The 15,290-nt window shown below is 35.1% G+C and overlaps 2 protein-coding genes and 1 long non-coding RNA gene across 3 annotated transcripts in view; 1 reads left to right on the forward strand and 2 right to left on the reverse strand.

The window, feature by feature from the left end:
• The window catches only part of LOC136814989 (uncharacterized), a 35,304-nt gene extending 32,548 nt beyond the window's left edge, over positions 1-2,756 (reverse strand). Inside the window, exon 1 of the long non-coding RNA XR_010847665.1 lies at positions 2,601-2,756. This is a non-coding gene — a long non-coding RNA (uncharacterized lncRNA). The remainder of the gene's footprint in view (positions 1-2,600) is intronic.
• The window catches only part of LOC136814977 (leucine-rich repeat-containing protein 74A-like), a 105,450-nt gene extending 96,723 nt beyond the window's left edge, over positions 1-8,727 (forward strand). The window contains exons 2-3 of the mRNA XM_067071401.1: positions 4,870-6,254; positions 7,121-8,727. Coding sequence (XP_066927502.1) covers positions 4,910-6,254; positions 7,121-8,562 — 2,787 coding nt within the window. The 5' untranslated portion in view covers positions 4,870-4,909 and the 3' untranslated portion in view covers positions 8,563-8,727. The remainder of the gene's footprint in view (positions 1-4,869; positions 6,255-7,120) is intronic.
• Positions 8,728-10,981: 2,254 nt separating this feature from the next.
• Positions 10,982-15,063, reverse strand: LOC136814984 (dynein regulatory complex protein 9-like). The gene is made up of 3 exons (XM_067071417.1): positions 14,264-15,063; positions 12,894-13,046; positions 10,982-11,442 (listed from the first exon to the last, which is right to left on the reverse strand). The coding sequence occupies exons 1-3, from the start codon at positions 14,982-14,984 to the stop codon at positions 11,189-11,191; spliced, it is 1,128 nt and encodes a 375-aa protein (XP_066927518.1). The 5' UTR covers positions 14,985-15,063; the 3' UTR covers positions 10,982-11,188.
• Positions 15,064-15,290: the final 227 nt, after the last annotated feature.

Here is a 15,290-nt window from a genome sequence, read left to right on the forward strand (position 1 = left end):
CGGGAAAATTGGGAACAAGTTTAGTATAACAATGAAATATACAAAATTTAACGAATGAAAGGCTAGGTAATTAACATTATCAAAGGATAAAACCACTCAAGTGTTAAGGGCTCTGACCATAGTAAATTTTCAATATTCGCCACGTACAAAATATAAATTCTGCTTGATGTAGCACACAAAACTGTGGCATGTTATACATTTTCTGTTAGGCTAATTATCCTTGAGTCTGAAAATTTAAGAATCGCAATGAAAAAATTTGATGAAGAAGAAAATGAAGACTTTTGCGAAGAGCAGTATTTCAACTTTGATGAGCTTATTTTCGGTGAAGAAAAAATATTTTTAAATTTTTTTTTTGCGGTAGATCGTGTATCTTTTACCGAAATAAAAATAGATGTTCGGGAAATTTTTTTAAAACCTTATTTGTCTCAAAATCTTGAAAATAGTGCTTTTTGACCAATTTTTCATCCCAATTGTTATAGAAAAACAGTCGATGATGCATTAATACAGAAAATTTTTCCGAACAATTTAAAACAGCTAAATTCTTCGCGGACAGTTTGAAAAAACTTCGAAACAAAAAGGTTAATTACTCATTAAAACTTAGCACTTTTTATAAAAGAAGGTAATGCAACATTATTAACGTCTTTTTAAAGTTCATAACGTCATTTTTGCAATTAAGTTCTTAATTACTCTTAAGAGATTTGATTAAAAAGCAATTTATAAAGGCAATTCTTTGTTAAAAGTGTTAAAGAACCAAAAAAATAACTTTTATGTTCAAATACTAAAATCAATTATTCGACTCTGGTCAGAGCCCTTAAGATGTATGTATCCGACTAGCAATTTCATTGATATTAATCCACATCTTGAAAACGATACTGATAGAACGAGAAAAAAACGCCCGTCTGGGAAAAAAACTAGATTTTACTAGTTCTTAAATAAAATTTCGATTTAAAAAACAGCAAAAGGAATAATGGCATAGTGCCTTAGGGGGGGACTTTCGCGAACGGGCCAATTCGCGCAACTTTTGCATTTCGCGAGAATTCCGCTTTTCAGAATATTTTGGAAGAAAAAAACTATCGCGATTTATTACCTTCTCTTTGTTTTTATCCGAGATTTTCATTAATTTTTATGAAACAGAGGGTTAAAACCTGACTTTCTTCACTTCAATCAAACTAAAAGGTGTGTCAAACTTACTGTTTAAATTGTTTCAAAGAATATTTCATGACGAAAGGCAGATTTTTATGAAACATCGTCGATCAAAAAAATATCTGCAATCTGATTGGTTAAAAAGAGTACAATATATCTTGTATTTTACATGTAAAAGATTTTTAAAATTTCTAAAAATTCTTTTTCAAAAATCAAATACCTTTTGGTCTTGTAATTAACGACGAATTCAATTATCACTAATTAGCCTACGTCCCACCATTAAAAAGGATCGATTTCTTGGAAAAAATGTCTTACAGTTGGCAGGTTACATTCGTATCAATTGATATATCTCATCGAGATAATTACCTATAATCAGCTATTCCCCAGCCAATTTTGTTCATAACTTAACAGGTTAATCTTCACCAAACTATCGATAATTTGATCAACAAAAAACAAAAATCGAAATCACAGCTCATCAAAACTTGGCTAATCTTGATAAAGGTAAAAACAAAAGAAGGAAGATACAAAAATGATGAGTTTGATGATGTAATGAGAAAGAATATCATTTCTCAGAACAGTTTGGGGAAAGTTCAAAAAGGGCAGCAATTGTGAAAACATTGTGAAAACATCGACTGTACCGTTGTTTAGCGCAACATTCGACTTCCCGCACTGAGATTTCACTGCTACTTTTCTATCGGAAAAAGACCAGGACTCCGGGTAATTGAGAAAAAAGCTTCGGAATATTATTAGGCATTCTACTAAGTCAAAACAAGATTTTCCTTCCCTTTAAAAGTAAGCCCTTTCTAATCTCATACCGGTTATCCCGGTAAAAATCCCGAAAAAGTCAGGAGAGTCTCAGTGCTGGAATCTATGCAAGACGACGGTAACACATCCGTGTCAATCCAATATCGAAAAGCTTGTAAATCAAAATTGATGAGTAAGCAAACGATATCGCCCTTATTTAAAAAACAAAACCATTTAAAAGGTATAGCACCTTTTCATTTTCAAATTAGCTGTTTTGCTCCCAAATAAATTCACAAGTATAATACACGTTTTTTTTTATTAGAATACAATTTGGCTGAGCCTGGATGTGCTTATTTTTTTTGAAATTTTCAGCCTAAAATGTTCTTAAATGCGTTCTTAATTTTTCCGACTACTCTAAATCGAGAATATCATGCAAAATAAAGAGCACTTAAATTGGTAAAATTTGGACAATATTTAACTCTCGAGTTTCGTTAAAACTGCTTGAAAAGAGGAAAAAAATTTTCTAAACTAAGGCTGGGCATATTCTTACAATGTTCTTAATTTTTCGACGAATTTTAGCCTGAATGTTCTTATAAACTGGGTTCTAATAAAAAAAAAAACATGTACAACAAAACAATCCGCGAATTTAACACTTCACACGTAAACTAAGTTAAAATATGTTAAGATGAATGAAGAAAAATTAAGATTCTTACCACCAATATATCTTTCATCTTCCATTATGTTTACTATCAATCAAAAGCAGGAATCCAACGACACCACCAACTTGGATGTAAACAACTTATAATCACCACGCAACATACCAACTTTTTATTATTGTTATTTTAGTTTTATTCTTTTAATAATTAATATCAGCTGAAAAATAAAAGGTAAACATGTTTTTAAATCAAAACTTTTTATCAACCACATCTAAGCCAAGCCGTTTAAATCACAGTGTTTTGACTCGCTTACTTTGATCACGTGGTCGATGGAGAATAATTTATCTAGAAAGAAAGAACAGCAATCGGAAATCTTGCAATTATTAAGGACATTTGCCCAAGATTAATAAAAACAGGCTAAAAAGGGCTGTTAAAAGCGAATCTTCAAACTTTTCAAAACAAGACAAGACGCTGTATTGACATGAAGGCCAAGCGAAATAGAAATTGATTATTGAATATCCGTACTAATTGTTGCAATGGCAGTTTCTTCCAAAATGCATTTTTTATGGCGATTGAATCCCTTCCCCGAGTACTCGACATCTGCTGAAAAATTCAGATTTCAATCTGGCGTTTGGGGAAAAACCATGCGCAGAGTGCGTAATTTGCGTAGAAAAAACAAATTTGATTCTACTTTCTTGAAAGATAAAAACCAAGAAAGGGACTACGAAAAAGGGAACTTTTTCGGGAAAAAAATGTTCTGTCATCACTTTTTGAGATAATTACAAGAGCGAAACCCACCCACGGGTGAATTACAAGAAAGAAACCCGCCCACGGGCCTATTACAAGAGAAAAAAACCCGCCCGCGGGTCTATTACAAGAGAGAAACCCGCCCACGGGTGCATTAAACAAGTTGTGGAGTTTGTTCGTTACAAAGTCGCACTACGCTTTCGCCAATCTTCCTTCTTTCGGTAATTATTTCTTTTTCCACCACAAGAAACCTTTCCAGGGAACAACAACACTTAAACTGAAAACGATTATTAAGCTTCCGTATAAAAGATTACGTCATGTGAACATCATGAACAACACACACTAAACAACAAATAAACTGTGGTGGAAGTTTGACACAGTATCCACGCGATGACAATTTGGGTCTGGTATGAAATTCGCGGGGGGGAGGGGTTTGCAGACGCCAATTAGCGGTTATGAGGGCGTTAGTCCTTAGCTTTCGGTACATTAGGATACTTTATACCCCACATTTTTTTGGTAAAGACCTTCTCTGGTTGTGACAGACAGGTAATTCACACGACATATTCTGATGCATAGCGGCCTAATAACGTCATCACAACACCAACCTCGCAGAAAAGATAAATGTGATATCAAAGTCCATTTCTCATTAATATTATCTCCTTAATTACAATGAAATGTTTAAAAGAACAAAGCTCGTTAATTGGTTCTCGTTAAAGTTAAGCAATCAATCTCATTTACCACATAAGATGAGATGAGAAGAGATTCGTTTCGTATAAATTATATGTAGAACGAAACTGTAAATTCATTTAGAGTATGCATTGGACATTATTTTGGCGGTATGTTCGCATGTTTCGGTCAATGACGTTCACTGTAATAAAACACAAGTTTAACGGAAAATGCTGGTAAAGTTGTTTCAATTGTTAAATAAAGTGGAAGACAAAGGTTTGGATCATCAAACAATTGGTTGAATCAGAGTGTTGTAGTGTTGTTGATGAAATATTATAGTTGTAGGTAGAGTGAACAGTACATAAGTCATTGCATTGCAAAGTACACTACCAGGTCAGCAATACAAACATAATGAGTCTGCAAGTTTTGATGATAACCTCAAGCTTTAGCAGGCCTAGCAGAAGCAGAGAACTGTTCTCCCGACTTTTGTGTAAATGAGATTTTTTTCGCAAATTCCTAGCGAATTTTATCTCATTTTGGGCCTTCAGCCTCTCCACTTTTACGGTTGTTCCGCCGGGCCAGTGTAGCGATTTGAGTTTTTGAAGGAGAAGCTTGAAGGAGAAACTTAAAGGGTGAATCAACTAACTAAAGATTTGATGATGTGACAAAAAACGAGAATTTTCTTCGTGCTGAGATACCAAGGGCTATCAATCAATGCTTAATTATCTACTGTGGATAGTACATAATTTGTAAACAAAGTTCTTATATGAATTTTAGTCGTGTTGCGAATCATTTTAAAGGCCTAAAAATGAACTCAAAATTCGACTAGACCAATCTACCAATCCAAAAGCATTAGGTATGGCATCATTGCCAATCATTTATACTATTGATTAACTTTTTGTATTCATTCTAGTAAAAAAGGTAAAAGAATATAAAGACGAGACTCAAAGAATATGTATACAACGATAAGAGCACTTTTGTTGCTTGTGGCAATGAACAAGCTTATGGCAGGTGAGGGGATTTGCCAACGACGTCATCAAGTGGAGACGATCGCCGTCTGCGATGAAGAATATTCAAAGTACTGCTGCCCAAACATTCATCTACATGATGGTGCTTTATCGAATAGACATTTCCAAAAATGTAAAGATGGTAACATGAGCTGTAAAGGAGGATTTTATTCAAGGGATGGATCTACCTCTTCGTGTCCTCTCGGCTATTTTTGTCCACACGGACGTCGATGCATGGTACCTTGTTTTTCTGGAGACTACTGTCCTGGATATCAAATGATCGACAACACAACTTGCACACATCCAGTAGAACCTAGTTTACAACCGCTTGTTATAAACAATACAACAGTGTGTCCCGGAGATTACCGAAACCGGAGATGTCAGAAAGGATTTTATTGTCCGAAACCATGGGAGAAAGTCGAATGTCCTCCTGGGAAAAAATGTTTAGAAGGATTTTCATATCCCTTAAGATGTAATATGTTTGGGAAATGTGATTTTGGTGGTGGTGAAAATACTGTTGGATTTCTGGTATTGTTTGCTTTAGCTTTGGTTATTGCTATCATTTTAGTGTTGAAGTATAGACTTCGTCGACGAAGTATGTTACTAAGGGAAGAGGTAGCTTGCTTTCTGAAGCAGGCTGATGACCAGGAGGATTCCAGAGACAGTCCTGTATCAAGAAGTCCTTCACTATCAAGTCTAAAGATGATGAGAAGTAGCCGAAAAAAGTCGAGATCACATTTCAATATCCCTGCAGCGTTATGGAGTTCATTGAAAGTTGATATCACTGGATACCGAGAAAGTCTACCAAAGATCAATAATGCTTTTACAATACAACTTGAAGATTTTGCTTATACTTTAAAGTCCGGTCGGAAACTTCTTCGAGGGATTGATGTTACTTTCCAACATAGCAAGATCAATGTCATCATGGGCCCAAGTGGTTGCGGAAAATCAACCTTAATCAATTCCATCATGGGTTACAATAAAGACAATGGTCACACCTCTGGAAACCTTTACCTCAATGGAGTCCATATCAAAACGTTGAGCAAGATAAAGAATTATGTTGGCTATCTCACTCAACACGACATCATGCACGATAATCTGACCGTGAAAGAGATTCTCACTTACCAAGCTCAACTGAAGCTACCAGAAGAAGATAAAGACAATGCGTACATTACGTCATCGGTGACTGAAGTCATCAACCTGTTGGCTTTGAATCAGATCGGAGATCGAGTTGTCGGCAATTTGGATGACAATCTCATTTCAGGGGGACAACGTAGAAGATTGAGCATAGGTAGGTTGAGAAAAATTAACTTCCTTCCTGGACTTTTTTGGTCCAGACTGTATATACTTAAGGACTCAACAAGTTTCGGATGAAATATAATCATTAAGTAGAATGACCCTAAAGGACCCTCTTTTACGAAACCTTTTTAATAAATTTGGTCAAGTTTCTTTTAGTTGAGGTTTTCATATGACTGAAGCCTACTCGCTTTAACGTGTGCTCTGATCTTTTTTTGTTATGTGGAAACCAACCTCAAGGAAAAAAGTCTAAGAGTAGACACACTTAAAGCGAATAAACTTTAGTTGAAACCACTGGTCTACGACAGATAATATGACAAATCTGCAATTCAGTTCTACTAAATGGTGTCGAAAGTAAAACCTATTATTTTTCCTGGTGTGGTCATTTCACAAAAATGACAAAGACAATTAACTTCACAACTTTCGCGGTTAAAAGTTTGCTGACAAGGTTTAATGAGTAAGGCAGAGAACGACCTCAAATATTTTTATTGCAGCGATTTACTGAGCTAATGACGTGATAGGATAAGAGTGGAGAAAAAGCCAAAATCTAATCTACTCAGGTTTCAGTGAATAAAACCCACACTGAAGAAGTGGAAAGTTGAGGATAGGCTGAACGAAAAGCTGACATGAACTTTCCTCAAGATACGACATAAACATTACAGACAACTTCCTCATAAGATCTAATCAATATTTTAAATCATTACTGCAACAGGAAACTATTATTAGCCAGCAAAGCCATTCAATTCTTCAGAAAAGGGAGTGGCAAGATTTGCTGTCTCTTGCAAAACACACAGAAGAAATTTATATTCAATTTTACTACATAACTGATACAAACATTAATGAATATTTTCACCATTCTAGCTATGGAACTGATCACCAACCCGAGTATCCTGATTTTGGACGAACCGACGAGTGGTTTGGACAGTGCAACAGCCCTCATCATCATGCAGTTATTGCGCAATCTCTCGCACCAGATGCGGATCAACATCATTTGTATCATCCATCAACCCAGGGTCGAGTTATTCTCCTTATTCGATAACCTGACCTTATTGACGACCACGGGTCGCGTAGCTTACAACGCACAAGCCTCACTCATCAAAGATTACTTCAGAAACCTCGGGTTCACCTTCCCCGATCATGCAAACCCAGCCGACATCATAATCGATATCCTATCGGGTTTCATCGTATCAGAAGAATACGAGGTCCGCCATCTTTACAAAGTTTGGAAAAAAGAACAAAACAAACGTGAAGTGTTATCAGCAAGTGTTATCGATCTGTTGGACGGTGTCGAAGGTTCAACACACTCAGTAGAAACCCTCCTAAGTCGAGATAATCCGCAACAATTGGATAAAAGGAAGATGACATCAAGAGGATATTTCGATCAGTGGTTAGTGATGATGCATCGGGAATGTGTTTCCGACATCCGATTCTTCCATCACCGACTCGCTGAGATCGTCATCGCATTTGTGTTAGGGCTTGGAATGGCTTTCTTATTCCGTGATTTAGTAAGAGGAATGGAGACGACCAAAGTGAACTTGGAAATCGTCACCGTAGGATTGTTAGTGTCAGTTAGTTCATTGCGCACTTTCGGTAGAGATCGGTTAATCTTTCTACGAGAAGCGAAGTCTGGTGTTCATACATTCAGTTACTTCTTCGCCAAGACCATTGTCCATTTACCGACCATCTGTTTCTTCATCCCAGCACCCTTTGTTGGAATCTACTGGACAGGTGGCGATTTTAAAGGATCCTTTGGATTCACGTATTTACTGGTAACTTTAGCAGCATTTGCAGCTTCAGGAATCTCATATCTTATTTCAGTGGTCTGTAAACCTAACCTGGCAAATCTGATGAGTATTGGTGTTACTTTGATTTCTTCCATGTTCGCTGGATGCACTCTAACATTATGTGACTTGGATTCATTATCAGGCCTGGGACCTTTGTTGTATTCCATCTCTTATTCACGATGGTTCGTACAATCGCAACTCATCTCTGAATGGTCGACTTATGACCAGACATACAAAATGTACTTTGACCGACGCTTCTGGATGAACAAATACACAGACGCTGGAGCTACCGAGGGAATGATTATTCTCTTCATCTTTGGTGTTTTGTTTCGATTCTTAACTCTCATGGTGCTGTTTTACCAGAAAGCTAATATTTCGATTCTCCACGAGATTCGTTTGTTTTTGAGAGAACGAAAGGAACGGAAACGAGAACGACGCCCTGAAAGTAATGTCACAATGTCCGATTTCAAAGCGAGGTTGAAAACATACGACAGACAGCAAAAGCAAACACTGATTTGAAAACTTGGTAATGACAACATTGATAGACATTGCAGCGAGCGCAATATATCATATACAATAAACGTGATGTACATACATAGAATAGGCGATTAGGAATATTGACAAATAATGCTTGTAAAATATATTATCTCTAATACTAAAAAACATTTTTCTCATTTAAACTGATACTTACCAACCTACTGTATCTTATGTTTTTATACCAAGAGAGGAAGAATGTAATATGAAAATAGCTTGAAGTCTGTCTCAATAATATTTGGACACTATGTATACTTTGTTGACAATTTCTTTACAACCATTTATGAGAAAATCTTTCCTATAACTTTTGGATTTGAGTAGATATTGTATCAACTCTTTATTATAACTTTTTGATTCTACCAAGGATTTATTATACACTGGATATACAAGTACCAGATTTTTGCCGATTTCTCGTGTACTAGCTATGTCCGCAGTAATGATGTTATTGTTCACTCTCCTTCCATCATTAAATGATTTTTCGAAGCATTTTTGTCGAAAATCACTCATCCAATTCCCAAATGAGACTTAAAACTTTCCTGTGAGGGTCAGATTCTTCCACTTAATTGCTAATAATAAGTCGTTATGACATTTCAAGCTGTGAGAAAGATGCAAAAGACGTGTTGTGTATAAGAAATTTAATGTTGACACCGGAAATTTTCAAACTTCAACCTCAAAAAACCACCTTACCACCACGTGCCTCCAAAGGATTTTCATATCACAGTGGAGCCAAGACACTCAAGTCTTATGTATATTAATTTCAGCTCTTCTGGGGACAGTCTCGGAAAGATATTTCCAATTGAAAATTCCGTGTCAATATAAGCATTTTGTCTGTATTTCTTATCTAATGATGTTTTTCTCACATTAGATTTCACAAATGTATCCAGCTCGGAATGCTAGTCTTACTTTCAAACTTTTTTTTCTGTAAATGTACAAAAAGAGAGAGCTAGAGAACTTTTTAAAAATAAGACTGATAAACATTTTTAAAAATCAGACATCTTCGAGCCGCCATGACAGTTGTCCTTTGCGGACAAAGCTAGAACATCAAATGTTTTCTGAAACAATGAAAATACAATGATCGCTCTCCATCGTTTTATGAGTCGTTTATCCAGTGTATAATAAATCAATCTTTGATTCTACAGAAATGGTTGTCGAGAAATCGTCAATAAAGTAAAGTGTCCACATACTAGTAGGGGGAAATTTGTTCGTTTTTTTGAGGTCACTCGACTTTTTTAGTCAAAGCACTTGTTATACATTTTTGGAAAGCTAAGGGGTAGGGGAATCAAAATAATTTGGGTGCCAATTTTTTTTCGGACACTTTGGTGTGATTTTCGGACAAATACGACGGTCTCAGGCAAAAATCATAGGGTGAAAAATTAATGAAAATTTTAGCTTGAGAAAACGGAGACCTGTTGTATATTTTTGGAAAGCGCTCAAAAAATCAAGATTAGTGATATATTGCGAGTATAGGTGATTTCTTTACCTAACTCGAGATATTAATCCTTAAAAACAGTGTTTTTCAGTGTTTTTCAGCCAGAAACAGCTGTTTTGTCCAGTTTTTGCGCTTTCGGAAGCTCAATATCTCGAGTTAGGTACTGAAATCACTTATACTCGCAATATATCACTAATCTTAATTTTTTGAGAGCTTTCCAAAAATATACAACAAGTCTCCGTTTTCTCAAGCTAAAATTTTCATTAATTTTTCACCCTATGATTTTTGCCTGACACCGTCGTATTTGTCCGAAAATCACACCAAAGTGTCCGAAAAAAAATTGGCACCCAAGTTATTTTGATTCCCCTACCCCTTAGCTTTCCAAAAATGTATAACAAGTGCTTTGACTAAAAAAATCGAGCGATTTTACAAATTTCCCCCTACTATACTGACAAACTTCAGATTTCTTAATTTATTTCTTTTGTTTTCCTGAAACACTGTATATAAGAATTTCTTCAAATAAACATTGGTGCAAATCAAAACATTCATCTTCCTTTCGGCCAGAAAATTACTTAAAAATATGAGCAACTTGCCATCCACAAAGTGTCTTTGGAAAAACGCATGTTTACCACTTTTGATAAAAAAATATTTTTCAAAAGAACTCATTTAAACAATAGATTTGAACAAATGATTCTTTTGTTTAACATGTCCACTACCAGTATACTCGTAGTAAGGAGTTCAAAATCCCGGTTGTACTTCAAAAGGTCATGACTTTTGATACAGAGCAAAACTCAGGCCATATATGACCCTCTGTCTGAAAGTCAAAGTCAATCATTCGATTTCTGAAAAGTGTTTGGCAGTAAACGTGTGTAACAAAGAACTATTTATGGGACACTAAGTCTGAATAAAATTTCAGTAATTTCATAATTGTCCCATAATTTTTTGTTAATTTTTTTTTTGGAAAACCCTCTGAAATTACATTTCCATTCTTTATTCACAATAAATCAGTTAATTATGAAATATTAAGCTTATAAATTAAAATGATTATTTTGCTAAAAAAATAAAATTTGAGAGTTTAAAAATATATACTGAAGTTAGTTCACATATTTGAATTTTTACAGCTTGAAACATTATTAAAATTTGTAAATATACAGAAAAAATAACGCAAATATAAAAGAGATTTCACTTCTTTTTACCCTTCTTACCTTTCCCTTTGCCCTTTCCTTTTCCTTTGCCCTTTTTCTTGGGTTTATAGGGACCCAGCTGACGGCGAACCATCACACCGCGCCACCACGATTGGATGCCAACACATGCTTTCTGCTCTTCTAGCTCCCTCTCTGCTTCTTTACGTATGCGTTCTTTTTCATCTTTGTCCTCTTGAACAACTTTACTGTATTCATGATAGCGCTGCGTCAACTCTTGTAAACGTGTCAAATCTATGAAAAGCGATATTGAGAATTTTTATAGAGCTTAATTTTGCACGTTGACTTTTTAACAATTTTTGACAAAACTTCAGCAGATTTTAAAGAGTTTTTAACCGCCTATACCGAAGGCACATGAAAGACTAGTTCGCAGATTTTCTATACAACAAAGGTGATAAAATTATTGTGAACAAAGAAAAAAACAAAAATTAAAAGACATAAACAAACAAACTGCAGTGGCGATTCAAGTTGAAACAATAGGAACATGCATTCAAATTCAGCGTTCTTTAATGGTATTAAAGATTGTCAACATATTTAAACTTTCAATGACTTTAAGGTTTCAAAGATACCCTATTCATGATATGCACCACTGCAATGTCTTCTGACATTACGTCACGGAACCAATAGCTCATTGGTTGGAAGTGACGTAAAATCAGTCAATACGTCACTTTCAACCAATCAGCTATTGGGTGGAACGGAAGACATTGCAATGGTGCATATCATGAATTTCACTGGGAAGGTTTTCAAGTGGACAGTGGGTCTGACAGGTTCTGCTACCATGAGGATGTCCAATCATAGTATAAGAAAGCCGCGGCTGGAATGATAACATCTGAATTTCTGTTGTTCTATCTCTGTCGTATTTGATGACTATTTGTTGATCAAGAAATAAGTAATGTAGCATCTTTAATGGTAAATTTTATTGGTTTCTCGCTGATACTTACTTCTCAGTGCGTTTTAGATATTAATGATATGCCCTTGATAATACACTTGCATTATAAAACCATTGTAAAGGAAAGATCAACAAAAAGAAATTTAAACAAGCACAAAATGGCTTAGCTGAAAGAACTCAAAAATTAATAAAGTGCCTCGAAATGCCTTCACAATATTTCAGTGAAATCTTTTTAGAAATCAATGAAATAGTACATCAAGATAATTCTGTGAAAATTTCAAGCCAGCACCTTCAAAATGTATCATTTAAACTGACAGGAAAGTTGTCATCTTGAACATAGTTCTTATGATTTTAATTTTGGCGAAAAACTATCGTTACCACAAAATACCCCTGAAATATGTCCAAAATCAGTTCAAGTGTTATATTGGATACAGATTCAAAGATATCTAGCAATAAAAAAACTTTTTGTGAAGGAAAATAAGAGAAAAATTTCAAAAACTATCTACCAAAAATAAACTAAAAATCTTGATGTTCTTATAAATCTCGGAGACAGAGATAGAACAGCAATTAACTGAAAAGACAATGCGGTACATATTCCAGCCGCGGCTTTCTTATACTATGGTCCAATTCATAAACATTATCGATCTTACCCTCTAGAAACGGGAATGTGACCATATTAACAGAGAATCTGGGAGGATGAATATTTTTTCCTCTGAAATAGAACCCATCGATATTTAAATAATTTATATAAAGTTTATAAGTGATAAAAAAACGCAAATTCCAAGCAAAATCTCACCTGAAGCTTTAGAAGCTTTCAAAGCATCCAACTCAGCTTGTTTCGCTTCCACATCATTGTCATATTTTTCCATCCAGTGTTCAACTTTTTCTTCCAAGAGCGAGTGATGTGTTCGCAGGTAAGATTCGATCTCTGAATTGCACCTGGCCTCGCCTAAAAAACAGCAAAGTGTGAATTTTCATTGCTGGAAAAATAACAATAAATCGGCGAAGATACAAAAAGATTTGGGGACAAAACACCATTGAACATTTTGATACTTTAGCCTCCGTGTACCAATTTCCTGGTCAATGATAAGACAATTATTACAGCTCTGAAAGACGCAACATACCTTAAGTGGATCAACGGATTAGAATAGGTGGATTAAGAACTCATAGAAAACACTCCTCGTTAGGTTATCAAACTTTTTTACGAGTTTGCTAGCAATTAAAACTTGATAAGTTGTAAAAAAGTTGTAAAAAATCATTACTTTCAACATTTTCATTGGTCATTACGTATCACGTGGTACATTTTAAATAAGAAAATGCACTTTTTTAGCCCTTTCTATCCAATGCAGAAATTAGCCAAATAATTTGAAATTTATTTTCCTAATTCTAAATACAGTCTTCTTTCACCAGTGTGCAACCCATTCGTGACCCATCGATAGTTTCTTAGTTATAGACCATACGTTAATTTTCACTTATCTGAAGATTGCCATTGACAAAAGATTAAAAATTTACATTAAAACTGGTCTAGCGTTTGTTGATGCTAAAACTTAAGTGCAGGATTTAAAATATTTGCAAAATCAGCAAAATTGATCGAATCATAGGACAAATTCGTTTTCGAAACTGTATAAATTGGAAAATTGTTCTTATAAAAACAATGAAAAAACTAAACGAGGAGTGCGCAGAGTCATTTACAGATTTTTCTTGTAACAATGAGAAGACAATGGATCTCTCTTGGGAGCAACGAGAGAAGTTAATCCACCTATTCTAATCCGTTGAGTGGATAAATTTTGGCGGGGATTAAATTAGGCGAATTTGGCGAATTTTGACTAAATTCGCCAAATTAAATCCTCGCCAAAATTTCAAAAATCGGCCATTCGCCAAATTAAATCCCCGCCAAATTTAAAAAATAGAGTATTATGTGAAAAATCACACCTTTTTAGTATATTTTATAGTAATTTTCATCCATTAAGGGTCTCTAAATTCCCAATTCGCCAAATTAAATCCCCACCAAATTTTAAAAGATTGATCAATCGTCAAATTAAATCCCCGCCAAAAATCGTATTTTGGCCAATCGCCAAATTAAATCCACGCCAAAATTAATCCACTTAAGGTAATAGCTCGTATATCACTCAAAAGCGAAAAAAAAATCTACAAATTTTGACTTACTTTCGATTTGTTTGTTGAGGTCTACAATTTCTTGTTTCAAGGCATCTTCTGCTTGCACGCATTTCTTTTGAGAACAGGTTACTCTCAATTCTGCGTCTTTCTTGATATATTTTCCCTCCATACTGGTCTTAGCCTTCATTTCTTGAAGCTGGTCTTTCAGGTAGGCGATGAGTTCATTACGTTTTTGAACCTCCGTCTCCTGTTCCTTCTTATTCTCTATGATGGAGCGCTGTAATTGCCGCACTGTTTTTCGGCTCTCCTCCTCACGGGTGACAATACTTTGTATCTCTTGTTTCTTATCGCGTTCTTTTTTAACAGCATCCACAAGAGTATTAAAAGATTGTTTCTCTTTGATTTCTTCTAGCGTGTCTTCAAGAATGTGATGCAGAAATCGGCGGTCGATTTGCACTTTCTGACTTGCGTCTTGTGCGAATTTATTTCGACGGAATATCTTGTTTATGGCTTGTGTGTTTGTATGTATTTTTGTGGTCAGTTCTGACAAACTCTCTTCGTCGTTATCTCGACTCTGTGTATTCATGATCCGTTCGTACTCTTTCTCTAAAAACTTTTGATTCTCGATCAATTCAACAACCTCGACATTTCCATCATTTCTAGAGTCTTTTGAGTCGGGCATGATTCGACCGAGAATGGCCAACTGGTCAATGGAATCCTCCAAAACAGTTGACACATGGATAGCGTCCAACGATGAAAGCTTATACATCTTGGAAAGTTTTTTAACAGCTTGTTCAGGTCATTGCGATTCTTCAGTTTATAAATATTCTTTTTAATTATGTGAATATCTTTGAAAGAAAAAAGATCGCTTTATTAAACGAGATTCTATTCAAACAAGCTAAACTTCGATAATATCAAAATAAATCTACAGGCATAAAATTTTATAAAATCGACAATTATGATTAAAAATACCAAACTGAATTGGATAAAAAAAAACACCTTTTCAAAAAAATCCGTAAAAACATCAGCGCTTAAAAATCACTGAAAGAGGAAACTTGAGCATTTTAAATGACTT

Source organism: Clytia hemisphaerica, unplaced genomic scaffold (genome assembly GCF_902728285.1).
Source record: "Clytia hemisphaerica strain Z4C2 unplaced genomic scaffold, Clytia hemisphaerica genome assembly, whole genome shotgun sequence".
In the NCBI taxonomy this organism is placed as follows: Eukaryota; Metazoa; Cnidaria; class Hydrozoa; order Leptothecata; family Clytiidae; genus Clytia; species Clytia hemisphaerica.